This window comes from Phocoena sinus, chromosome 13 (assembly GCF_008692025.1).
Source record: "Phocoena sinus isolate mPhoSin1 chromosome 13, mPhoSin1.pri, whole genome shotgun sequence".
NCBI classification, from domain to species: Eukaryota; Metazoa; Chordata; class Mammalia; order Artiodactyla; family Phocoenidae; genus Phocoena; species Phocoena sinus.
The window spans coordinates 38,839,907-38,865,302 of NC_045775.1; the positions used below are offsets into that span (position 1 = coordinate 38,839,907).

Sequence of the window (25,396 nt, forward strand, 5' to 3'; positions counted from 1 at the left end):
TTTTGGACTCTTAAAAGGGGATTAAGGTGATGAGCTGGAATGGTGTCCAGGGCTGGAATCAGCACCTCTGGGGCACTGGGTGGACAAATGGGCCCCGATAGCTGGTTATCTCAGGTCAAGGGAGGGCAGGCCATAGAACCCTGTGCACCCTGTGCACTGCAAAGCTGGATGTCTCTCCTAAGACCCAGCGCCAACCTCTGAGGAGCTAAGAATCTCTCTAAAACCTATTTCAGTTTCTGAAAGGGGTGGATGGCTCGTTGATTTTTTTTTTTTTTCCCCTCATGTCAGAGAGGGAGGTGGCATAGTGAAGGCAGGCCCATCTCGGTGGGGCTGGGTGACCCTCTCAGAGCTGAGGCTTAAGCGGCAGCTCAGTTAGTAACAATTGTTCCTCAGCTTTCCCACGAACCAGGGGTCAGCTGTTGGGCTGTTCTGAGGTTACATGGTTATGTGACAGGGACAGTGCAATGTCTGGTGTCTGGTAGGTGCTCGAGTATTGAAAGAATGCACCAATAAGTAGTAGAAAGAGCCTGGAATGTGTAGCTGGCCAGACTTGAGTTTGAGGTCCAGGCCCAGGCCAGCTTTGTGTCCCCGGGCACTTTCTGAGCCTCAATTTCCTCATCTATAAGGTGCAGAGAAAACCAGCCTTGTAGGGCTGTTATGGGCATGCAGCATTTGCACAGGGAGAGTGCTTTAGACCTATTTTGAATTAAAGCAAGTTAGGTTGAGTTTGGTCTGAGTATCGCAGGTTGAGTCTGGTCTGAGTATTGCCCTACGTGCCCCTAAGGTAGCTGGGGGCTTGGGTGGCGATGGGGCCTCCACCTCTGCCTGGGCTGACCCTGGCCCTGGCCTCTCAGCCTCAGAACTTAGAGACAGCGGCTCTCTCTGTGTTCCCCTTTCCAGATCACAAGTAACACCACATCCCGGCACCTGAAAGGATCTCACCCGGTCGACTACGAGCTCACCTACTTCCTGGAAGCTGCACTCCAGAGCGCTTATGTGACAAACCTGAAGAAGGGGTAGGTCGCTGGCAGCTGAGCAGGACCCGGACATTTCTTTCAGGCCTAGGAGCTGCTGACATTGGTCAGGCCTCCCTCTTCTCTGGGCTGTGTGTGTGCGGGCCCCCTGGAGAGACGATGGGGGCTGGCTTGTTCCCGTCTTGTCAGACTGAGCTTGCCCAGGCCCTGGGGGGAAGGGCCGAGCTTCAGAGAGCTGCTGAAGCAATAAAGCCTGCACGTGTTGGGGGTGGTCATCTTCAGAAGGGGGAGTTCTGGGAGCCCGATGATGGTGTGGGAAGAGTGAAGGACAGTGAGCTGGGCGGTCTGGAGGTGGTCACTGTCGCCTGAAGTGTCAGCTAAAGTCATTTTGCTTCTCTGAGCCTCATTCTCCCCAAAATTTAATGGAAAAGGTGATTCCTGATAATTCCAACTTTCAAGGGGCTGTGAGATCCGAGGAGAAGTGTGGTGAAAGTAAAGGCCTGGCATCATTTTGGGGGTGCGACTGCCCTGCTGGTGAGGTGGCAGGAAGCTCGTTTTCCTGTGCGTTGACCGGAGGGTCCTGGGACCCAAGAACACGGTGCCCAGAACCCCTTTCTTAGTCTTTTGCTCCTTAGGGTTAAGCAAGGCACCCTCCCTCTGTGAAGAGTCTGGTGGATGCTTCCATCTGGGTGGGAGGGGCTGGTGGTGTTTCGTGGGTGTGTTGTGTGGTGGTGGAGATGAAGGGAGAAGCGACAGGACCAGGAGGGCGTGTTGCTGGCCACCGTGGCTCTCCGGCGGTTCTGCAGGGCTGAATGCCTCAACCAGGCTGGAGACTAGCAGGTGGGAGCCTGGGTTTCCCGTGCCTCACCAGCTCCCTCCTCCGCATCATTACTACCCTCTGCAGACACCGTGGGCTGGGGCCTTGAGGACATCCGGGCAAGCGGAGGGACTCACGTGTGCCGAGTGCAGCCAGTCACCGTGGAGGCTGGGCACACGTCTCGCCCCTCTCGAGCCTCCCAGGTGGAGGTGGGCCAGCCACACAGGTGTTCCCTCCTCCCCACAGGTGAGGAAACGGAGGGTCAGGATCACAGAGCTTTCTTTGCTTTGACTGGCTAGAGTCCTTTGAAGCCCCTATTTTGTTTTTGGTATGATTTATTTTGTTAAATTTCACTTTATTCATCCTTTTCATTTAACATTTTTTGAAATAGCTGATTCTTGCACAGGATACCAAATTAAAAAGGTACAGAAGACTAGACAATAAAACGTTTCCCTTCCATCTCCATCCCCTGCCTCCTGGCTCCTCTGTAGGCAGTGTTCCTAGGCTCCTGTATCATTCCATGATAGTTAGCATACACAAGCGATTATACGCACATATTATTTTCTTCCTTTTTTAAATGCATATTCTCCCCTTTGCCTTTTTTCATTCAAAATATATCTCTTGGAGATGGTTCCACATCAGAGCTGCCTTTTCTTTGCACTGCTGCAAAGTCTTTATAGTATCATACAGTACAGATCTCCTACAATTTGTTTACTCAGTTCCCAACCGAGGAACAGATAGGTCACTTCCAGACTTGGGCTCTTTTCAGCATATGCTAGAGTCCAGAACAGAACCGTACCTATGCATTGTTTCAGTGGGGATCTGTCTGTAGGGTGGATTCCGAGACAGGAAAGTTCTGGGTCAAAAGGTAGGACGCTGGTCATTTGGGTAGAGGTTGCCAACTTGGACCTCATAGAAGGTTGTTTCAGTTTCTGTGCCACCAAGATGTGGGAGAGAGGCTGCTTCGTAAGCCCTCACAACATAGTGCAAGCTTTTTTTTTTTTAAGTTCTTATTGAAATATTGATCTACAATGTTGTGTTAGTTTCAGGTATACAGCAAAGTGATTCAGACATACATGTATGTGTGTGTGTGTGTGTATATATATATATATGTCCTTTTTTAGATTCTTTTCCATTATAGGTTATTACGAGATATTGAGTGTAGTTCCCTGTGTTATACAGTAGGTCCTTGTTGTTTAGCTATTTTATATATAGTAGCGTGTATCTGCTAATTCCAAATTCCGGGTTTATCCCTGCCCCACCTTCCCCCTTTGGTAGCCGTAAGTTTGTTTTCTATGTCTGTGAGTCTATTTCTGTTTTATAAATAATTCCTTTGTATCATTTTTTTAGATTCCACATATAAATGATATATGATATTTGTCTTTGACTTACTTCACTTAATATGATAATCTCTAGGTCCATCCATGTTGCTGCAAATGGCATTATTTCACTCTTTTTTATGGCTGAATAGTATTCCATTGTGTATATATGCCACATCTTCTTTATCCATTCATCTGTCATTGGACATTTAGGTTGTTTCCACATCTTGGCTATTGTAAATAGCGCTGCAATGATATTGGGGTGCATGTATCTGTCTGAATTATAGTTTTCTCCAGACACATGCCCAGGAGTGGAATCACTGGATCATCATATGGTAACTCTATTTTCAGTTTTTTAAAGAACTTTCATACTGTTCTCCATAGTGGCTGTACCAGTTTACATCCCTTCCAACAGTGTAGGAGGATTAGTGCAAGCTTTTTGATGCTTTTTTGACGTTATTAGGAGTGATTGGTGAAATATGCTATCTCAGCATCATTATTGTTGGCAGGGGAGATGATATTTATCTGTTCACTTTTCCATTGTTGGTACTTGGAAGGTAATTACTTCTTTTGTTTTCTAAAATAATTTCTGTTGAAGTATATTTGATTTATAATGTTGGCAGTTTCAGGTGTACAGGAAAGTGATGCAGTTATATATATGTATATATGTATACGAACATATATATATGTATATATGTATACGTACATATATATGTATATGTACATACATATATATATATATCTCCTTTTTCAGATTCTTTTCCGTTATAGGTTATTACAAGTGATTGGGTATATAGGTCCCTGTGCTATACAGTAGGTCCTTATTGGTTCAGCTTTTTTTTTTTTAATTTGCACTTTTCTTAGGAGTGAGGTTCATTAGATTTTTATGTTTTAATTGTTTGCATCTTTAAAAATGCATAATTTATTTTTAAAAATCTTAATTGAAGTATAGTTGATTTACAATGTTTTAGTTTCAGGTGTACAGCAAAGTGATTCAGATATATATATATGTATATTCTTTTTCAGATTTTTTTCCCCTTATAGGTTAATACAAAATATTGAGTATAGTTTCCTGTGCTATACAGTAGGTCCTTGTTGGTTATCTATTTTATATATAGTAGTGTGTATATTTTAGTCCCAGACTCCTAATTTATCCCTCCCTCCCCAAAATGCATAATTCATTGATCCCTCCCTCCCTCCTAGTTTGTGTAAGTAATATAATTATAATGTTTATGGTGGAAAATACATAAAAATATAAAACGGGCAAATTTAAAAATCACATATTCAATCTTTAGATCAGGGACTGGCAGGTTATGACCTTCTGGCCAGTCACCTGCTTTTGTGAAGTTTTTTGGAACACAGCTTGCCTGTTGTTTTAGGTATCTTCGATATCTATGGCTGCTTTAGAGCAACAACTGCAGAGTTATATGACTCCAAGCCTAAAATGTTTACTGTCTGGCTCTTTACAGAAAAAAATTTGCTGGCTCCGTATTCTAGGTAATCACTGTTAACATTTTTTAAAATAAATTTATTTATTTTTCATTTTTGGCTGCATTGGGTCTTTGTTGCTGCACGCAGGCTTTCTCTAGTTGCGCTGAGCTGGGGCCTGCTCTTCGTTGTGGTGCACAGGCTTCTCATAGCAGTGGCTTCTCTCGTTGCTGAGCACGGGCTCTAGGCGCGCGGGCTTCAGTAGTTGTGGCACGCGGGCTCCGTAGTTGTGGCTCACGGGCTCTAGAGCGCAGGCTCAGTAGTTGTGGCGCACGGGCTTAGTTGCTCCGTGGCATGTGGGATCCTCCCAGACCAGGGCTCGAACCCATGTCTCCTGCGTTGGCAGGCGGATTCTTAACCACTGCGCCACCAGGGAAGCCCTCACATCTTTCTACGTACAGATATGCAGGTATATTTTTTTCTTTTCTTTTTTAAACAACAACAAAATAGTATCTTACAGCACTGCTGCTTTGTAGCCTGCTTTTTCCACTCAGGGCTTGGTTGGGAGCCTCTTTTGTGTTCCTGCTAATCTCTCTTCTGCATGAAGTTGCTCCCTGTGGCATCAGGGGAAGGTGCCAAGCCCACGCCTGCAGCTGGGCTTAGGGCTTGGTGGGCTGTGTGGCCGGGACAGTCATCCTTGAGCTGGGCCCGGAGGGAGGGGAGATTCCCAGAGACAGGAAGAGTCTGGGTGGGGCAGAAGAGGTAGGATGAGGCTGAGGAGGATGGGGAACTTGCGAGGGTCCAAGGCCAAATACACTTGGGAAACAGTGGGTTAAAGACTTCTCAGGCCCTTTAGAATAGGAATTCCAAGGAGCATGGTTGCAGATAGTAAATTTTCAGGAGGAAGCAAAGACATGTAAAGTTTTCAGTTTCATTTGACATGGAGCCCTTGTTTGGTGTGGGTCTCTGGGGACCACTCTTTAGGAACCAGCGCTCTGGGACTCTAAGGGGAACAGCTGGACTGAAACGCAGTTTCTGGCCCAGGCAGCTTTTCCATCCAGCAGGCATCCCTGTCCCATCAGAGCTACATCCCATTCGGGGTGTTGGAAGCCCCCCGAGCTTCAGCCCTCAATGCCTGGAAGAGAAGGAAGTGGAGTCCTTGCCCAGAATGCAGAGCAGGCCATGGTGAGGCCACTCCCAGGAAGCAGCGGTGGCTGAGATGGCTGGGGTGTGGGCGTAGGCCTGGGGAGAGGCAGTCCTGCCCCAGCTGGACCCCGGCCTGGAGGAGGCCTGTGTGCCCCTTCTCTCTCACCACCCTGCCCTCGTGTTAGAGGAGGCGGGTGCCGCACGACTCCTGTCCTTCAGATGGTAAGAGCAGGGAGAAGGTCCCGGCCGGGAAACAGGCTCTCTCCCTGCTCTCTCCTCGTACGTGAACACCCACCAGAGCACCTGATTCGTCACAGCTGCTTAGAAAATCTAAGGCAGTCTTATCATTTGTTTGTATTATTATTTTCTTGAGGCAGTCCACAGCTGGATGGGCTGCTGCCTCGAGCTTCAAGTTTACACTTTAAAAAAAAAAATTTCTCAAGTGCTAGGCCAGGGAGGCAGTGGTGTCCCGTTTGGGACATGAGGATCAGGCGGCCCAGAGAGCCAAGGTGGTTTACCTCCCAAGGGTGGGACTGGCCTGGGAGCCCTGGGTGCCTCCGACCAACCACCCTGTGGCCAGGGAGGTGGAGCTGGGGGGGGGGGTGGGTCACCGGGACACGCACGCTGCCTCTGCTGTAGCTCCACCATGGCTTGTTTGTTCCTATTCAGTTACTGAATTTCAGTTTCAGTGAAATGGTGGCCTAGCAGGCTGGTTCCTGTTTTTACTTCCCAGGCAGCTGCCACCCAGCTGCTTCTCTTTAGCTGGAGACTGTTGTCACCCTGTTTTTGCAAATAAAGTTTTATTGGCACATAGCCACACCCATTCATTTACATACTGTCTCACCCTCAGAGCTGAGAAGTTGGGATTGAGATCAGATGGCTAATCCTGAAATATTTACTCCCTGATCCTTTAAAGAAAAGAGTTTGCTGATGCCTGCTCTCTGTTTAAGAAGTTCTCCCTCCCAAGGCCTCTTGCAGAAGAGGTGCTCTTCTTCCATACGGCAGTCCCATGGAGTAGATTTTGTGGGAAGGGGACAGTTCTAATTTTAGTGTTCTGTGCCCTTCATTCATTCATTCATTTAACAAATATTTGTTATACTAATACGTGCCACCTATTAAGAGCTGAATTTGTGCCAGGCACTTAAGTGCTTTGCTGGCATGTGTCTTTAGTCTTTCCAGGAGCCCTCTGAGGTAGGTGCTGTTGTTAGCACCCCCATTTTACAGATGGGAAAACTGAGGCACAGAGAACATAAGTGACTTGTCCTGGACAGAGCCAGGGTTGTGTGTGCCGGGGTACTGTCTGACACCATTAACCACCAGTCTACACTGCCCACAGCAGAAACCCAGCAATTAAGACCCTGCTGCCGCCCCTGAGGTGCTCACAGCCTAGCGTTTGTTCCCCCGAGTCTGCCTCTACTTGGTATGCGTGGTCCCAGCTTCTGGTTTGAAGAGTTGGTGGGCGTAAGGGCAGGGCCGGGGAGTGGAGGCCACTCAGTGATCCTGAGCGAGTTCCTCCTCTATTCCCCACCCCCACCTCTAATGGGGGGTGTCTGTTTGTCCTGTATCCCAGGGTGTGAGGGTCCAAGAGGAGGGAGGGAACGAAAAGACACTGGAGTATGGAATTCAGAGCCCTATTAACTCCCTCTCCGCTGAGGTCCCCCCACCTCCACCCCTCAGGGCTGCCTGCTCCCTTCCCCACACCAGCTTCTCTGCAGATATGAGGTCAAGGTGAGCGTCCAGGACAGTCAGGAGGGAAAGAGGGAGAGAGCCAGCAGTTATCAAGCACATGCTGTGTGCTAGGCTGGGCCACACGCTCTGTGTACAACACTCTGTGAAGGAGGTCATGTGACCCCAGCCCACTAGTGAGGGGCTGGGGCTCAGAGAAGGTTGAGTCACTTGCCCGACCTCACCCACTGGGATTCCAGCTTTAGATCTGAGCGGCCTGGAAACCCATGCTGTTTCCAGTTTGGGGAGTGTCAAAGGGCAGCCTGGGCACCTGTGGGGTGTGTGGAAGGACAGGGCCCCGGTGATGGGGCTGATCCTTGATGTGCTGACTTACGGCTCTCCTTCCTTCTCTGGACCCTGAGTCACATTCTCAGAGGGTGGGCCTGCTTCCTGCCCTGTCTTTGTTCTGCGCACTCAGGGTGTGCGTGCGTGCGTGCGTGTGTGCGTGCGTGCGTGCGTGCGTGCGTGCGTGTGTGTGTGTGTGTGTGTCAGTTGTGGGCAGAGGCATTAACCAACCGTCACCCCTCCAGGAAAGCCCAGGTAATTTTAGTTAGTTTTCTGTTGCTCTCACTTTGTTCCCCTGTCTTTGTCCTCTTCTTCCTGCAGCACAAATTTGTCTTTAAAGCTGATGCTGACTCCCTCCCCACCCCCGCCCTTTATTCCCAAATAAAGAGGAATGGAAACTGAATCATCATTTCTTTCCAAACAAACAGCCCAAATATTTGAAGCCTGAATGTGAGGAGCAGTTCCCAGGACACGTGGGAACAACTCAGCCCCTCTCTCAGTTTCCTGTGAACACATCCAGCCCAGTGGTGGCCCTGGAATGTGACATATATAAAGTAGCCCTGGGTGCCTGGGTGGGCTTTAAATAATTTCTTTACACCTTTCCTCTTGATAGTAGCTAATATTGTTGAATACTTACTGCATGTCAGGCAGAATGCTAATGCCTTTACGTGTAATCCCGTGAAGTTGGAACTAGTAATATCCCCATTTTCCTGAAGGAGAGGTTAAGTAACTTGCCCAAGGTCACAAGGCTAACAGGTGGTATTGCCAGCGAGCCTGGTGCCGAACTGTGTCTGCCCAACCCCACAGCCTGAGGCCACGCTCATTACATAGTCCCGGGCCCAGGATACCACCCACCCACAGTAGGTCTGCATCAGTGAGCTCCTGTAATTATGTATCATGGTCTTCAGGTCAAAGTTACATCTTCCTGGGTGAATCACCGGTTCCAGTATTTTTCTTATACATTTGTCATTATTAGGAAGTTAAAAAAAAAAAAAGTCAGCTTAGCCCAGGGTTTTTCAGCCTCAGCACTGTTGATGTTTTGAGCCAGATCTCCTTTGTTGTGGGAGCCTGTCCTGTACACTGTAGGTTTTAGCAGCCTCCCTGGCCTCCACCCAACAGATGCCAGTAGAACACCCCACCCCGCGAGTGTGACAACCAGAAATGTCTCCAGACACTGAAAAGTGGCCTGGGCTGGGGGTAGGGGGCAAAAGTGCCCCCACTTGAGAACCACTGTCTTAGCCCAAGGTGTGAGAGGCAGGAAGTCAGGGGGAGATTGGGATGCAGACGCCTGATATTGGGTCACCTTCTCCAGGGCCGCTCTGGAGAGTCTTTTAAAGGGCTCCAGAGCCATTTCCTGCAGGTTAAACTCACCCGCACTTGCCTGGGCTCTTGCGGTGTTTGGGAAGCGTTGGGCAGAAACCCTTCCCTGTGTTCAGAGAGGTCACAGCCCAGTACGGGGGATGGCGCTAAGGTGGAAAAGCCCAGCAACTCATTTTCCAGCTGGCCTCCGAGGGCCCACGGAGTGTCAGGCCCCCTGCCCAGGGCAGGATGAGGACCCACTTCACGGAGCTCACGTCCCAGTGGGGAAATGACAGTGTGGGATCCAAGTGTTGACGATGGGCAGTGCTCTGTACTAGAGGAAAAGAAAGCAGAGAAGTGCGAGTGCTGCCTGGGACAGGGTGGACTCTAAAGAGACATTTCATCCTCAGGGGCCAGGTGGAATGGAGCCCCCGGGGCTCAGGCGCTGCTGGGTGTCAGAAGAGGTTCCTTAGGGCCTGAAGAACAGGAAGAGGTGGTGGGATCTGCTTCACAGATTCTGGGCTATAACCTGAGAGCCTGAGCTCATTCCCATGTGGGCGTGGGGTGGACCCAGGTTCCAGAGGGCCCAGAGGAGCCCTTGCTGAGAATGGGGTGCTCAGCCCCAGGGGCCAGATGGCCACAAGCAGTGCTCTTCCCAGGGTCCAACTTGTCCCTCCAGTTGAGGATTTGACATAATTTAAAGGGTGTGGTGTTCTCCACTGTGTAATGTGGGTGATGTTTTCTTGGCCTCCAGACAGTGCTTCTCCTTTAATTCTGAGCTTCGGTGAGGCCTGGACCTCCCTTATGCTGCCCACTTACTCATTCAGTGTCCGAGGGACATTCATTTTTCCCAAGGGCCTTGCCCTGTTGATCCAGGAGTTAATTCCCCCAGCTGACTCCTGCCCCTTGCTCTTCCTAATTGACCTGGGATTGAAAGTGCTGGCCTGAAAGTCAGGAGCTGGGAGGCCCCTACCTGGGGTCCACTTCCCCTCATTGCCACCAGAGGGCAGCCGTGGACTCTGGTTGGAGCCTCGCCCCGGGCAGTTCTGCGGATGATTCTGCCAGGAGGCAGCTTTCTGTTGGGCTGGGGGGTTGATGGCTACTGGGCCCAGGGTCTTGGCCGTGGGGGAGGCTTGGTTCTCCTTTGCACGAAGCAGCCCAGGGGTGAGGCAGCAGGGGACACCTGGGGGTGGTGCAATGCCAGGGAATCTGTTGATGACCCTGACCTCACTAGGACCGGGTCTCTTGAGTATCTCCCAAGAAAAGAATGTGAGCCGGGGCTTCCCTGGTAGCGCAGTGGTTAAGAATCCGCCTGCCAATGCAGGGGACACGGGTTCGAGCCCTGGTCCGGGAAGATCCCACATGCCGCGCAGCAACTAAGCCCGTGGGCCACGACTACTGAGCCTGCGCTCTAGAGCCTGCGAGCCACAACTACTGAGCCCATGTGCTGCAACTACTGAAGCCCACATGCCTAGAGCCCGTGCTCTGCAGCAAGAGAAGCCGCCGCGATGAGAAGCCCGCGTGCCACAACTAGAGAAATCCCGCGCACAGCAACGAAGACCCAACGCAGCCAAAAATAAATAAAAAAAAGAACGTGAGCCAACTTGGCTCCTTCCCCCACAGCAGGCAAGAGGCCGTTTCTCTTTGGGTGGTTTCTTTCTCTTCTCCCTCGACCTACAGAGCCCATTCTCGGCTCAGGGCTGAGAGTGAGCTTGGGCCATGTGTGTTGAACCAGGTGGGCTGCATGTTTTGTGCGTGCTCTTAAAAAAATTTTTTTTAATCACTAAAGCAATATATGCTCATTGTACCAAAACAAAACAATAGAGAAGAGAGTGTTTTCTGAGGGAGTTGCCCAGGACTTGGCAGGTTGTGCGGCCTTATGAAGACACTCTCCCTTTCTGCTGTGTTTGTGTGTGTGTGTGTGTGTGTGTGTGTGTGTGTGTGTGTGTGTGTGCGCGCGTGTGTGTGTGTATGTAGGCACCTTAGAAAACCTGCTGTTGGGTATGACCCTGTAAGGGGTGTGTTCAGTCAGTAGTAATTTTGTATTCTTAGCAACCACCCAGTATCTGCAGTGCTGGGGGAGGGCACGAGACAGAAGGCTCTCAGGGGCATTCAGGGGCCAGAATCACCCAACAGTGAAGCCCAGGAGAGCCTCCTGGTGGTCACAGAAGAGACCTCTTTGGGCACAGGGAGACCTCTGAGGCCCATCGGAGAGAGCACATCCTTCTAGCGTCTCTTAATGCACAGCCTTTATTTATTGTCAGCACCCACCGCCCATACCCCACCTCACTAGAAAGCTCCCCTTGCCTGGATGTCTTCAGTGTCCTGCAAAGGAAGTGTCACAGCCTTTTTCTGGGGCTGGGGGTGAAGACGGAGCTATCCGTTTCACATTTGAAACTGATAATGTGAGTCTGTGGCAAGAAGGAATAGCTTCATAACCATTTGAACTTCACCTGACCTTGTCTCCTGATTCAACCCTCTAGCTGTTGGGATGTGCCAACTGGCTGAGCATTTCTGGGTCTTTGACCGGAAACCTCTCATACACAATTAGCAATGCCAGCCCTGAAACGGGGACTTCTGGCCAGTGTCGTACGTACCAGAGCCTGTTTAGGTTCCATTCAGTGAAAAATTCCATACATTTTCTCATTCTCTGTTTCAAATCCAACAAAATCCCCACCCCAAATTTGTTGAGCACCTACTGTATGCAGAATATTTTGCTAAGCTCTTGAGTAAGCCATGAGCGTGTCTAATGTCACAGACCGCGAGCTCGTTATGTGCAGGGCTGTGAATAAGCTCTTCGGTCTCTTAATGCTTTCTCTCTGCATTAGTTGGATGCCTGTTGAGAACAGGACACTTGGTGTACAGTATCCAGGCCCTTGGTATACAGTAGGCACTTTGTAGAGACTTAGTTGAGGGAGTCCTGGAGTTCAAATAGGCAGGAAAGGAAAGTGTAACTGTGCCATTCATTGTCTTTCTCAAGGGTCTTGTTAGTTAAAAGGGAGTGAAATCTGAACCCCTTGGTACCTGCAGTGAACCCACCTCTCCCCTTGGGTGATTGATGGCCTGAAAAGGCAGGCATCTTCCAGGCTTTAATTTTGTGATTGGAAAATGAGGATTTATTTATTCCACAATGACTTCTCTTTTTAATTAATTAATTTATTTTTGGCTGTTTTGGGTCTTTGTTGCTGTGCGTGAGGTTTTTCTAGTTGTGCTGAGAGGGGGGCTACTCTTCGTTGCGGTGCACAGGCTTCTCATTGCGGTGGCTTCTCTTGTTGCGGAGCACGGGCTCTAGGCACGTGGGCTTCAGTAGTTGTGGCACATGGGCTCAGTAGTTTTGGCTCACGGGCTCTAGAGCGCAGGCTCAGTAGTTGTGGCACATGGGCTTAGTTGCTCTGCGGCATGTGGGATCTTCCCGGACCAGGGCTTGAACCCACGTCCCCTGCATTGGCAGGTGGAGTCTTAACCACTGCGCCACCAGGGAAGTTCCCACGGTGATTTGTTGAGGGCCTTCTATGTTCTAAGCATTGTGCTAGTACCCGGGAATGTGAAGCTTCCCTCACCAACCTCATTAGAAGTTGCAAAGACTGGATAAGATGAAGTGCTTTGGAAAAATCTGCCCCGCTGCCTACTGCTGACCAGGGGCCTGGGGGAGCTTGCCGCCTCCTTGCATGGCTCCCCTGGAGGCCCCCCTAAGATGAGCTGTTTGCCTTGACCCATCCCTGCATGCACGTATCCTCTTTCTCTGCTCCTGGCCAGCCAGGGTTTACTTGAGTTGGAATCCATGACCTCCTGGCTTCTCCACATGCAGCCTGATTCTGAGCCAGGGTTTGTTTGAGGCCCTGTTTGGATATTGTTAAAAGTGGCAGCTTTGCTCAGAAAGGTCAGTGTGAGAGACCAGAACAAAAAGATCTTTCAAGCTGGCCTCTCGTGGGGCTCAGAAAAGCCCCAGCTCTACCTGGCACTGAAAGTTTATGCCCAGGACAGGATTACTCAAGCTGGTGGGAGGAACCCATCTAGTTTCCCATTTCCCAGAGGGCTGAGCTGAGGCGGAGGGACATTGCCGACATTTCAGAACAGGTCGGCACCAGCCAGGAGCCCAGATCTCTCCCTGTCTAGCCCCGGCCACTGGAACCTATGTTGGTCTTTCTCTTTACCTGCATTCAATAAAAAGTGGGATTTACCCCCAAAGATGCCTAAAGGTGATTATTTGCTTTGCTAAAGAATTCCTGGGAGCTTATTTAGATGTCAGAGTCCCGTATAGATTTGAAAAGAGTAAAAATATACAACTTTGGAGGCACAAGATCCTGTTAAAACTGCAGTTCTCATTCCTAAATTGAGTGTGTATTGGGGAGGACCCTGAAACAAAGCAACTAGTATACCAAGTCCACGATTTCAGGTATGCTTGATTAAGGTGAGATATTTACTGAAGTAAAAAGATAAAAGATATAAAGAAAAGTATTATGCAAAATAATGACACTGATGGTGTACAGCTAGTAGCAAAAATTGTAGATGTGGTATGCAGATGACAGAAGTCGGGGGGATGCTGATTGCAACTGAAGACCTGATTTTATAGAGGAGAGGGCCGTGCATAGCCCACAGAGGTGAGCTCTGTCCTCAGTAGCAGTGCCCAGGCATGAACCATCTCTAAGGACCCTGTGGAGCCCTGTGCTGATTGCCCCTCCTGGTTCTTCAGAAGCTCTAGGCAGGCTAGGGAATATCGTTGTGACTCTGACTCTATTCCCCAGGTCTTTGTCTCCATTCTCAGCCTTACAAACAGGAGTCTGAGTTCATAGTGTTGGTTGTTTGCACATTTGGGGCTTGCTTGTATGAAACCAGAGGTTCCCAGAAGGCAAGGAATTGATCTCCTGTCCTTTTATGCCTCCAAGCTCCAGAGCCCCCAGGAATCTATTTCATTCATGAAAGCTGCCGGAGGGGCTCACGTGACTTTCCCGGCTGCCACCTTTGACTTTTCACCCTCTGTGATCTTTCATTTCTAAATTTGCTGGCCTGGGAGCCTCTGCTTTCCCTTGCGAGCTATTGATCTAGGGAACCCCCGGGAACAGGTGAGGACGGCAGTTCTCAGACATTTGCTGAGCACACATGTCCGGGCTGAGCTTCAGGAGCAAGACTGCCCTCAGGGGGTGCACAGTGGGAAAGTGGTCAGCCTGTAAATGGAAAATGACTGCAATGCCATGCTTGCTTCAAAAGAGGACTTAACACGGGGCGAAAGCTATGCAGTCAGGAGGGGTGGGTGTGGGGAGGGGCCCAGGGAAGGCTGCAATGTTGGAAAGTGATGTGTAAAAACACAGATTTTTTTGAGGGTGAGTAGGGGAAGGGCTCTTTAAGGCAGTGGGGGATGCCTGTTCCAAGACCTGACATAGGGAACTGTGGACGGTTGTTCAGAAGGGACTTGAGTGGTGGGAGATGAGATGAGAGAGAGGCAAGGGGCAGACCCGACAGCCCTGGGACACCGTACTGAGGGCCTAGATTGAATTCTGTAAGCCTGGGGGCACCGACGAAAGGCCAACATGGGAAGGAACAAGATGACTTTTGCATGTCAGGTAGAGCCCTCAAGGGGCAGCGGGAGTTGTTTTTCAAACTCAGGCCACACCCATCAGTGGGTTGCAAGATTGTTTAGTGGGCTGCCGCCAGCATTTTTAAAATGGGGAAGCAGTGGGAGACGTAAAAGAGAAAATATCAGAGTGGCTTACACTGTACATAGTCGAGATAGGTAATATATCAGGAAACTTCACTTCAGTTTTATGTAAGCAGTGTGTGCATATATACAGGGTTGCAATGTCAGGTGTATTTCTTACTATGCATCACACTTTAAAAAGCTTGCAAATGACTTTAAGGCACAGAGGGCTGACTGGAGGGGGTGAGACCGCTGTCACTGTCATCTAGGCCCCAGGTGATGCAGGCCAGTCTAGGGCCCTGGTGGTAGGGATTGAGAGGTGAGGATGGATTCCAGTGTAGACCGGATGGGGCAGATGAAGGTGGAGAATTTTTTTTTAGCCTCATTAATAGCTTTTTAAATATGATTTTTTAAATTTATTTATTTATTTATATTTGGCTGGGTTGGCTCTACCTTGCTGCATGCATGCTTTCTCCAGTTGCGGCGAGCAGGGGCTGCTCTTCGTTGCGGTGCGTGGGCTTCTCATTGCGGTAGCTTCACTTGTTGCGGAGCATGGACTCTAGGCACGCGGGTGTCCGTAGTTGTGGTTCGCGGGCTCTAGAGTGCAGGCTCAGTAGTTGTGGTGCACGGGCTTCGTTGCTCCGTGGCGTGTGGGAACTTCCCTGACCAGGGCTTGAACCCGTGTCCCCTGCATTGGCAGGCAGATTATTAACCACTGAGCCACCAGGGAAGCCCGAAAATGGAGGATTTGAGGTTGACTGAAGTCAGAAAGTCTGGCACCAGCCCAAAGCACTTGGGCCAAGATAACATCTTGTTTGAAATACTCGATCCTGGTCTCTTTCTGGTGGTAAACTGGAGGCCTGGGTTTCTAGAGAGCTATGGTGGAGAAGGATCCTTTCTATTCTTTGATCACTGTTGTCCTGGGCCTCTAGGATCCTGGTGTTACAATTCTGACCTTTCACACCAATTATTGGATGTTTTCAAATAACACTCAAATGGGCAGGCTCCTCCTAGTGTCTGCAGGTTTGATGAGGATGTCTGTGTGGGAACTAGGCTGGTAATGACCCCGCTTCTACTGTCTTCCTGCTAGGAACATCGTGAAAGGCATGAGAGAACTCCGGGAGGTCCTACGCACTGTGGAGACCAAAGCAACTCAGAACTTCAAAGTGGTAATGGAGGAGGCCCCAGGGCTGGGTGCTGGCTGTGGCTGGTTTATTCAGGAGTTGATTTCAGTGGGAGGCAGCAGAAATCCTAGCAGGCAGCCTCTGAATCAGGGGAGTATGTGCTTCTCCTCTCCCTGTCATGCTCATGGCAGACATTGCTAGTCAATCTCAGCATTCTTTTCCTCCAAGCCTGGGACACACCCTCAGCATCCTTCTCGTCGTAGCACTGCACATAGCCCCTCATGTTAGATCAATGCTAAAACCTCCTGTCATCCCTTCCTAGCAAGATGGTGTGCTAATTCTTAGGGATTTGTTTATGATCTTAATAAATAACCTTGGCTTGCTTTCCTGCCCCAATTCAGGCCTACCTTCTTAGGCTTCTACCCCTAATCAGAGCCACAGCTGCTTCTCACTCTAGACTTTTCTCAAATATCAGAAAGGTATCTGGTGGAGAGAGCTGCTTGCGCTGAGGGCTTTATGCTTTGCAAGGGCTATGAATACTCTGAGCCGTGCTGGGCTCCGTGGGGCCGGGAGGAGGAGGAAATGTACCTCTTGTCTAGGAGAAGAGAGAGGACAAAAGATGAAGTCGGAGCCGTCACAGGCCAACAGACGGGGTGGGGCGGCTCAGTGCTGGAGATACAGAGAAGCAAGGGGGCTCCTTGGGGCACAGTGGTAGACCTCCTGGAGGGGCAGTGATTTGCAAGCAGGCAGGTTTGGCTGGACGGTGGGTGGAGGGCACGGGCAGGCCGCGGCCGGGCAGAGCCAGCACCTGCCTGCATCTGAGTTCCTCCCTCTCTGCCAGATGGCAGCCAAGCACCTGGCAGGGGTCCTGCTGCACTCCCTGAGCGAGGAATGCTACTGGAGCCCCCTGTCCCACCCACTGCCCGAGTTCATGAGCAAGGAGGAGAATTCCTTCATCACACAGGCCCTGCGGAAACCTCAACTCTACGAAGGAGACAAGTAAGCCTGTCTGCTCCGGGGACCACCCCAGGCTCAGGCCACCGTCCCCAGGGTTCGGTCCCCACTGGTGGCCCCTCTCTCTGCCCCATGCTCTCCTGCAGCCGCCGCCCAGCTCCCTGCCAGGCAGGCTCTTAAGAAGCAGCGGAGCCAAATAGACTAGAGAAGGCAGGTCTTGGGGTGGGGGGTCGAGGGGGCATCCTCTAAGGCACCCAAAGGCCAAACAAATTATCTGGCGGGCGGGGGAAGGGGGGTACCTGCCTTCCTAATGGTCTTAATGCACCGTCTGTCGTGTTTGTGCCAGTAATCGAAGGTGGGGTCTGTGAGCTTCTTTCTCGCTCTTGTCTGCTGCTGGCCCCAGCCACTTCATGCAGTGCTGGGGGCTGGAAGGGGCATCCCCCTCAAGAGCATTGCAGTGTTTCCAGCCCTCGCCCACCGTAGGCTTTCAGATCCATGGCTCTGGGGCATGATAAAGAGCTGCAGGTGGGATCCAGTGCCTGTGAATTATGCAGGAGAAGGTCACCTTACCGGGGCGGGTGCTGACTCCGGGGCAGAAGGGCCAGCGTGGCAGGCCAGCCGTGCTGCTCCGGAGGGCCGTGCTGCAGCCCAGGCTGCCATTTGTGTCTTCCAGCCTCTACTGCCCGAAGGATAACATCGAGGAAGCCCTGCTGCTGCTGCTCGTCAGCGAATCCATGGTAAGCTCGAGGCCTCTGGCCCATGGAGTAAAGCTGTGGGGCTCGGGCACAGCCCACCAGGTCCTGGCCGAGCTCAGCCCCCAGGGATGTCCCTGAAGCAGGCCTCTTGGATCTGTTCCCCCCTCAGGGGGTGCAGCTCCCTCACGAGATTTAGGTGTGGAGTACAAGGCCGCTTTCGGGGGCCTGGGTCCTACCCCTAAATGAGTAGGGACTGGGGGAGCTAACAAATTCCCACCTCCTGCTTCTGGAATTACAAAAGGTGTCATCAGCAAGTCAACAGAAGGTTGCGTGAACAGTTCTGTGCTGGGTGGGTCGGTGATGATGGAAGGGAGTGGAAGGAACGCATACTTTCACGGCAGGAGGCCTGGATTCAGGTTCCGGCCCTGCCACTCAGTAGCTGAGGGCCCTGGGCAGATCACCTAAGCTCTGTGAGCCTCAGCTCCCACCGCTAAGGTGATAGTAACTCACAGAGGTGAGGTGCCTGTACAAGGGATTCACTCATTCATGCCACTCCTAATACAGAGTGTCATCCACTTTGTGCCAGGCCCTGTTCTAGACTCCAGAGAAGCAGCAGCAAACAAAACGGAGAAAACTCCCTGCCCTCATGGAGCTTACATTCTAGTGAGGGAGGTGGGCAATAAATGAATTAACTACGCAACTACCCAGGGTTGCGATGTCTAAGTGCTGTGGAAAAATAAGGCGGAGGGGGTAAGGTGTGCCGGATAGAGCACACGTGAAATGCTCTCTAGAGTTTTTTCACAAGACCCGCTTCTCCTGCCCCGGGCAAACACACGTGTGCGCACGCACACACACACGTGCCGTGGAGGCTCAGCGTCGGGGAGAAGTGTGTTGGGTCATCCGGGAGGTGATGAGATGAAGGATGGGTGGTCCAAGGGGGCTGAAGGAAGGGTGGGCAAGAGCATCAAAGCCAGTTGTCCTCTGACTGAGGGGCCCCTCAGAGCTTATGAGCTGGGGACCCCCGGGTCGAGAACTAGGTTTTTTAAGATGACGCATCTGAGAGCAGTGTGTGAAAGTGGAGTTTAAGAAACTGGGTCCCCAAATAGCAAAAAACAAATGTCCCTTTGGAAACCTGGGACTGTGTGATACCAGGGTCTGTTTAGAGAACGCCAGTCAGTGGGTCGCCTCTGGCTGAGCAGGTCCCTCAGCAAGTAGACAGGAAGAGGGACACTGGACTCGGGGGTGAGAGTGTGTCCTTCCCCAGCCAGGCGGGGTCCACTCGGATCCAAGAGTGCCGGGGAAGGGGCATGGATATTTGGATCCCGAGGACAAACTGGCCGGGACATGGTCCTGAAAGGTTTGCACGGTGCGTGCTTGTGTGGAGGTTAGGTGGTTGCTGCTGGGTGGGGACATCTAGCTGGTTAGCCCAATGTGGAGGTAACGGTACCAAGTGCCAGGTCTGATCGTCATGGGAGAACAGTGTACTTCTCACAGACTGAGCCCCATTTTTTAATTATGGAACCTCAGCCATAGACTAGTATCCTCTCCCTGCCCCCTTCACACACCTCAGCCATCTCAGCACCTACACCATCAGGTGTGACTGCCCAGAACTCACCTGTCTCGGGAAACACAGGGCATTATTGTCACTTTCCTATGCTGAGGGTTACAGTGTTGTCCGCAGGTGGGAAGTAAAAAGGTGAAAATGGGAACGTTTCTTAGGTCCTTCCTCTGCCAGATTCCAAGCTGATTATCTCATCTAGGTAGGCATTGTGTCGAGCAGTTTGAAAAATAACGGTTTCATGTGATTCAGTCTAATACTAATATGTTCCCATCTCACAGGTGAGAAAAGTAAGGTCCAGGACAGGTACATGTCTTGGTCAAGGTTACATACTAATAATCCTTGCAGCCATGATTCAAGTCACGTCTGTGATTCACTGACTGCTCTAAGTCTTGGTTTTCTCATCTGTCAAAGGCTCAAGGGGGTAACTTTGAGGATCAAGTGCGACAGAGCTTGGGGAGGGCTTTGTAAACAAGGAAGGCCTTGGCTGCCTGTGTGAGAATGGTCAGCATTTTGATCCCTGGCAGGGATAGAAGCTGGGCTCTGTCTCCCTAAGTATTTTCTGTGGCCATTGCTTGATCCGGGTGCCCAGAACCAGAGCTGAGATGCCTTTCCATTAAAGTGATTCCCCCCAAACCCTCAAGCTGCCCGTATATCTCAAAGTAGAGAATGGCCTTTTACTAAAAGGTGACCCATACTTGGAGCCAAGGTGGTTTCCCTCTAAGCAGCTCTTTCAAGAGGGTATGTGGCCGGCTGGCCTCCACCGGCGACTCGGGGGATCCAGGTCGGCTGGCCAGGCGGGTGCCGTGGGACTTCCCTGTGGCCTGCAGAGCAGCAGAAGTGCTCAGACGCCGAGTGTGCCGTAGCTGGGACGAGGCAGTCTTCCAGGCCTGGCTGGTTGGTTTCCTCCTGCTCACACCCAGCCTGTCACACATCTAGAAGCTTCAGGTATTTGGGGGAGGACGTTGGCGATGGACGTAGCTTTGGTGTCTCATCTGTTGAGGGCTTTCCACCTGGGATCCGGATCTGGCCACCGTGGCTCCGCATGGTTTCTCAGAGTGACCAGACCGCCTCTGACTTCTCACTTGCCCTTATTTTACCCCCTCCTTTCCTGCAGGTCACATTCTCCATCAGATGTGGGCGCCAGGCTCCTGCTCTGACCCTTCAGCTGACCCCTGAGGCTCAGCCCAGCCTCCATGTGCCAGCAGGGTTTTCCTCATCTCCCTTTAATGCTGGCTGGGTTTGGCTCCAGATGATAGGGAGAAACCTCTAGAAGCAGCAGCTGCCTTGGCTGCTCCTTGGGTTCTCCTAATCCCTGCAGAATTCTTTATGCGGCAGTAACAGCTATTCCAGCACAACCAGCCAGAAGGCGTACTCATCACGGCTCTCCACTTCTCCACAGCTCGCTGCTTCAGGAAAGGGTGTTGCAGGTTTCCTGAGCACGTCCACCCCTATTTTGTGGTTTGCAGCTCAGTGGAGTGGGCTGCGTGGGGGCTGGGTGTGGGGTTGGTACCTGAAGTATGGTTTTTGTTTCGGGCTGAGTGTGATCAGAATGAATCGGGCAGCCCTTGTCTTTCAAGAGGTAAATAGAAACCTTACAGATGCTTTCGCAGAAGCGCAAGGGACATGAGTTATAACTGGCTAAAGGAGATTTGTGTTTTGAACTCAGTTTTGAGTTTTCAGGACCAAAAGGACACTTAAAAATGCCCATCCACCCACCCACCTACTCATCTCTCCACCATCCAGTCTTGTTTGAGCAGCGACAGTGTGCTGAGCTGTGCCCAGCACTGGGGGTAGAATGAGGAATAGTTAAATCACAGCGCTCGTCCCAGGCGTCTTCCTACCCAGTGGAACATGTGTCCGGGGGCACGGAGGAAATCCTGGTCCCCAGATCAGAAGGAATTATCTCAGTCTGCTGAACCTCAAATGCATATTCTACTTGTTTGTTTGTTTTTTAACACCTTTATTGGAATATAATTGCTCCACAATGGTGTGTTAGTTTCTGCTGTATAACAGTGTATCAGCTATACGTATACCTACATCCCCATATGCCCTCCCTCTTGCGTCTCCCTCCCACCCTCCCTATCCCACCCCTCTAGGTGGTCACAAAGCACGGAGCTGATCTCCCTGTGCTATGCGGCTGCTTCCCACTAGCTATCTGTTTTACATTTGGTAGTGCATATATGTCCATGCCACTCTCTCACTTTGTGCCGGCTTACCCTTCCCCCTCCCCGTGTCCTCAAGTCCATTCTCTACATCTGTGTCTTTAGTCCTGTCCGGCCCTTAGGTTCTTCAAAAACTTTTATTTTTTTTTTTTAGATTCTATATGTATGTGTTAGCATACGGTATTTGTTTTTCTCTTTCTGACTAGTGTTTGAAAGAACCATGTGTCAAAATCAGCCTGATTTTCTCAGTTGGGTAACCAGGAGGTACAGGGCTCTGCCATTTCTCAAATCTTGATCTAAGGCATAAAAATATGTGTTAGAGCAAACTGAATCCTCGAGCCCCTGTTTCGTTCAGCTGGGGGAGAAGCTTCTGCCGGTGTCAGGCTTTTGGGAGCTGAAAGGACACAGAGGCTTGGGTTGAGAGAGGGTGGGGGGGTGGGTAAGCCCCTGGGGCCTGGGATCCTGCAGGTTAATAAACTAACTGCCATCCGTGCCCAACATCAGGCCCCCAGCGACTTGCATCTTGAATTGGCCGTTCACAACCTGTGCAGCCTGGACAAGTCTCTTACCTCCCTGATCCTCAGTTTTCTGTAAAATGGGGCTAATAAGGTCTCTCTCGCAGGCATTGGGTGGATGAAGTAAGAAAATGAGCACGAAGCTGCCTGGTACATTGTGGGTGTTGAACATGTATTCGTTTTATCCTGATGACTACCTGGTTCTGAGTCATTAATTTTAGAAAACATTTAGATTCAGGTCTGGTTGGGAGAAAAATTGGTTTGAGGATATACTGTTTGGTTAAAAAAACAAAACAACACAAAAATGCTTCTTGGGCTTGATTCCATTCGGGTCTCATCAGATGAGCACAGATAGTTCCAGCTTCTGGCGCCCGGTTTGCTCTGACGTGAGGCCCTGCTGTGCTGAGGGCTGCAAGCGGAAAGGGTCTGTTAATGCTGCCAGCTCAGAAGCCTCGGAGCAGTGGAGGTGGGAGAGCCTCGCGCCCTCGTTGGCAGGAAGATTTCTGCTGTAGGAGCCCGATGCGCAGGAACGTGGGCTGGCGGGGGCCTGGCTGGGGCCGCCGTGTAGGTGGGACACGGCACAGAGCATGTTATTCCTTGGCTCTGTGGACTGGCGGCTCGAGAGCCGGTGGTGATGATGTCTGCCGGTGGGGGTGACAGCACGAGCAAACGGGACAGCATCCTCCAGGGAGGAGGGGCAGGGGCCAGGCAGACTGGCACCAGGAGACTCCTTTCTGGGGCGATTGTTGAGGGAGGTGAGCAGTGGGCCCTGAGGCTGGGTCCTTGGCCAGCAGAGAGGTTGTCCCTGAGAACAGGGCTGACGTGGTCCAAGGAGCTTGTTCTCTGCAGAGAAGCAGCACCTGAGGCCTGACCGAGAAAGTCCAGCCTGTGTTTTGCTTTGGTGCTTCCCTAAGCAGAGACATCTGAGGGCCTCTGATGGCACGGGCGGGGCTAGTGGACACTTCCTTGGAAGCACCTGGAGGCAGGGGAAGAGCCAGGGGTGAAGTCAGAATGTCTAGGCTCTAATCTGGGTCCTAAACCCCCTATCTGTATGCCTTGAGGAGCCTCCCTGGTCTCTCTGGGCCTCAGTTTTCTCATCTGTAAAATAGGACAGTAGAACGGGAGACGGTTGTTGTCAGCATTACGAGATACCACTTACAAAGTGCTCTACAAGTTAGTTCCCTTTCCTTCTCCTACCCTGCTTGTGTCCAGGATCAAAGGAGAAACAGGACTGGGCGAAGTGAAGGTCAGTGCTGTCTGTGGCCCTGCAGCCAGTGGAGGGTGGAGACCAGGGCTAGCAGAGGAGCCCACAAGACAGCAGGTGCTCAGGGCAGCAGAAGCCATCCTGGACTGGCTATCAGAGGTTCAGCCTTAATTCCTGGAGACCCTGCACACATTAGTACACCCTCTGGGGCTCAGTTTCCCTGCCTGCAAAGGGGGCATCAGCAGTTTCATCCTGCCCCTCTGTGGGGTTACTGTGAGATCATGGCAGTGATAATTCAGTTCCTAAAATGCATGGCACACACATGAGGGATGGCTGTTTGAGCAAGAACCATCTTGCCTGAGGTGTCACGTGGGCTGCCCCCACCTCGGGGAATGGCGATGCCCTTGTGGCCCCATATTTGCTTCATGGATACGTGTCCAAAGACCACAAGTGGGTCACACTGGATGATGGGGGGGTGGGGAGGACCACGTTTCTTTGGCTTTTCCTCTTCTGACCTGCTGGAGGCCTGGGGTGAACGTCCCTTAGTCTGGGGAGACTGCCCCTGGGAGGACAGCAGAGGGTCCAGGCTAGGAGCTTGTCTCAGGGAAAGCTGCTGAGCCCTCCCTGGGATTAAATGCATGGATTAAATAAGAGCAGGGCGCCCCCAGAGGCGGGGGACCTGGGGGTTTTGCAGGGGAAAACAGAGGAGAATAGCCTGCCATTATCCCAAAACCAGTAAGGAGTATGGTGTTGAGAAGACCATTTAGTTTCTGCACGATTCATGTCTCTCACTGCATCTGATCTGGAGGATTGCCATGTGAGGACATTTAAATGGTGGAAGGGAAAGAGTGTGACTGGGACTAGTTAAAGGCAGGCTGCTGGTGGAGCTGGGAGCACTGTGTGGCCGGAGGGAGGTGAGTGCAGCAGAGGAGGGAATGGGACACCTGGGGTGCCCTGGGTGGGGACTTGAAGCCCCCAGAGGGTCTGAGACCCTGTGCACTGAGGCCTGTTCTGGCCCCTGAGCTGCACGTGAATTCCTACCCTGTTGCCAGTCCCCCGAGGCTTCTTTTTTTTCTGCCCCAGTTCTCCCCACCCCACCCTGTTGCATGGTTATGTACACATGCTGCCCAGCTGCCCTGCAAGCACTGGAGCATTTCACTGCAGCCCTGCCCCGAAGCCATAGCAACCACTCGGCAAACTTCTGCTTTTGGCTTTCCTTTGGGGACCCACGCTTCCCTCTTGGCACAAGTGCCAAGTCCTGAGGACCCCCGAGAAGATGCCTTCCCCACTGTCTGTGTGTTGGGGGGCGGTCCCCAGGCAGAGGAGATGCTGCTGTGAGCCCCTCTTCTGTTCCTGTCCTTCTGACCTAAATGCTTGCCCAGAGCTGGAAATTCATGCCTCCCTCCCACCAGGCACACACATTCAGAGACGCTGTTCTCTTAAAGGTCAAGGTCTAGGGCAACAGGAGGAAGTTTCCACACCAGGCCCAGAGATCCTTCTCTTTCTACTGTCACTTGAGAGTGCTGTGTGCAGGCCTGTGCTGGGGCTGGGAGGCTCGAGATGAGCGAGATGCGTCCCTGCCCCGAGAACCCATGAGCCAGTGGGGTGTGCAGAGGCCCGGGTATGTTCCCTGGGTTGGGAGAGGATGTGGCAGGGGGGGCAGCCTCGCCTGCTGAGATAAGTCGGGGACAGTGGCCGAAGGAAGGGATCCTTGAATTGAGTTTGAGGAGCCAGAAGGCATCCACATTGACAGACGGAACAAAGATGGGCCTCGGTTAGGAGAGGGAGCTGCAGGGAAGGACCTGGGAGCTAGTGGAGAGAAGCTGGCCAGGTGGGCAGCGTCTCATGGCAGCCACAGAAAGTGGGCGAGTTGGGAGTTGGGGTCTGGCAGGGGCTGCACCTGGAGGATAGGCCGACCAGAGCTCACTGCTCACCATCCCCTGCATGAGACTAGTCTGCATGGGTGGGTCCCTGATCCTGGATATGTCCTGCAGGCAGCCTTCCGTCAGGACCTCTCTCTCCCACCAGAGTTTTAGGTCAGATCCGCTCACTGTGTTCGTTGTGTACTGCGGCTGCGTCCTGTTTCCATAGCCCCTCCCTGAGTGCAGGGACTGTGTCTCCCATCCTCTCATTCCCTGACCTCCTGCCCCCGACCCCACCCCCACTGCTGCCTGATGGGGGCCCACCCAGGGCGGCGAGAGCTGGGGCGTTGCTGGAGGTGGAGGAGTGGGGAGGTCCACGGCCAGGCACAGAGCGAGTTTTGTGCTTCTCACTGTGGTAGTTCCTGCCATGGCTCTCCTTAGAATCTCTTCTCTCTTCCTGTTGCTGCCTGTGTGGGTGGATATCACTCGGAAGGAGGGGGATTTCTCTGGCACTTTCCCTCTCCATTCCTCTCCCTTAACCCTTTGGCACCTGACCGTCAGCTCTTGTTTACCAGGCTGGCACTGGTGCTCAGCTTTTCTGGGGATATCCTGGCATCCCTGGCGCCCTTTCCTGGGGCAGGTCCACGCCCGTCCGGGCGGTGGGCAGCCCTTGCCTATTGTACCTAGAAGG

At 51.7% G+C, this 25,396-nt stretch overlaps 1 protein-coding gene across 1 annotated transcript in view; it reads left to right on the forward strand.

The window, feature by feature from the left end:
• The window catches only part of TTC7A (tetratricopeptide repeat domain 7A), a 122,031-nt gene that overhangs the window by 36,409 nt on the left and 60,226 nt on the right, over positions 1 to 25,396 (forward strand). Inside the window, exons 5-8 of the mRNA XM_032652056.1 lie at positions 901 to 1,016; positions 15,719 to 15,797; positions 16,594 to 16,751; positions 17,380 to 17,443. Of these exons, the coding sequence (XP_032507947.1) occupies positions 901 to 1,016; positions 15,719 to 15,797; positions 16,594 to 16,751; positions 17,380 to 17,443 (417 nt within the window). The remainder of the gene's footprint in view (positions 1 to 900; positions 1,017 to 15,718; positions 15,798 to 16,593; positions 16,752 to 17,379; positions 17,444 to 25,396) is intronic.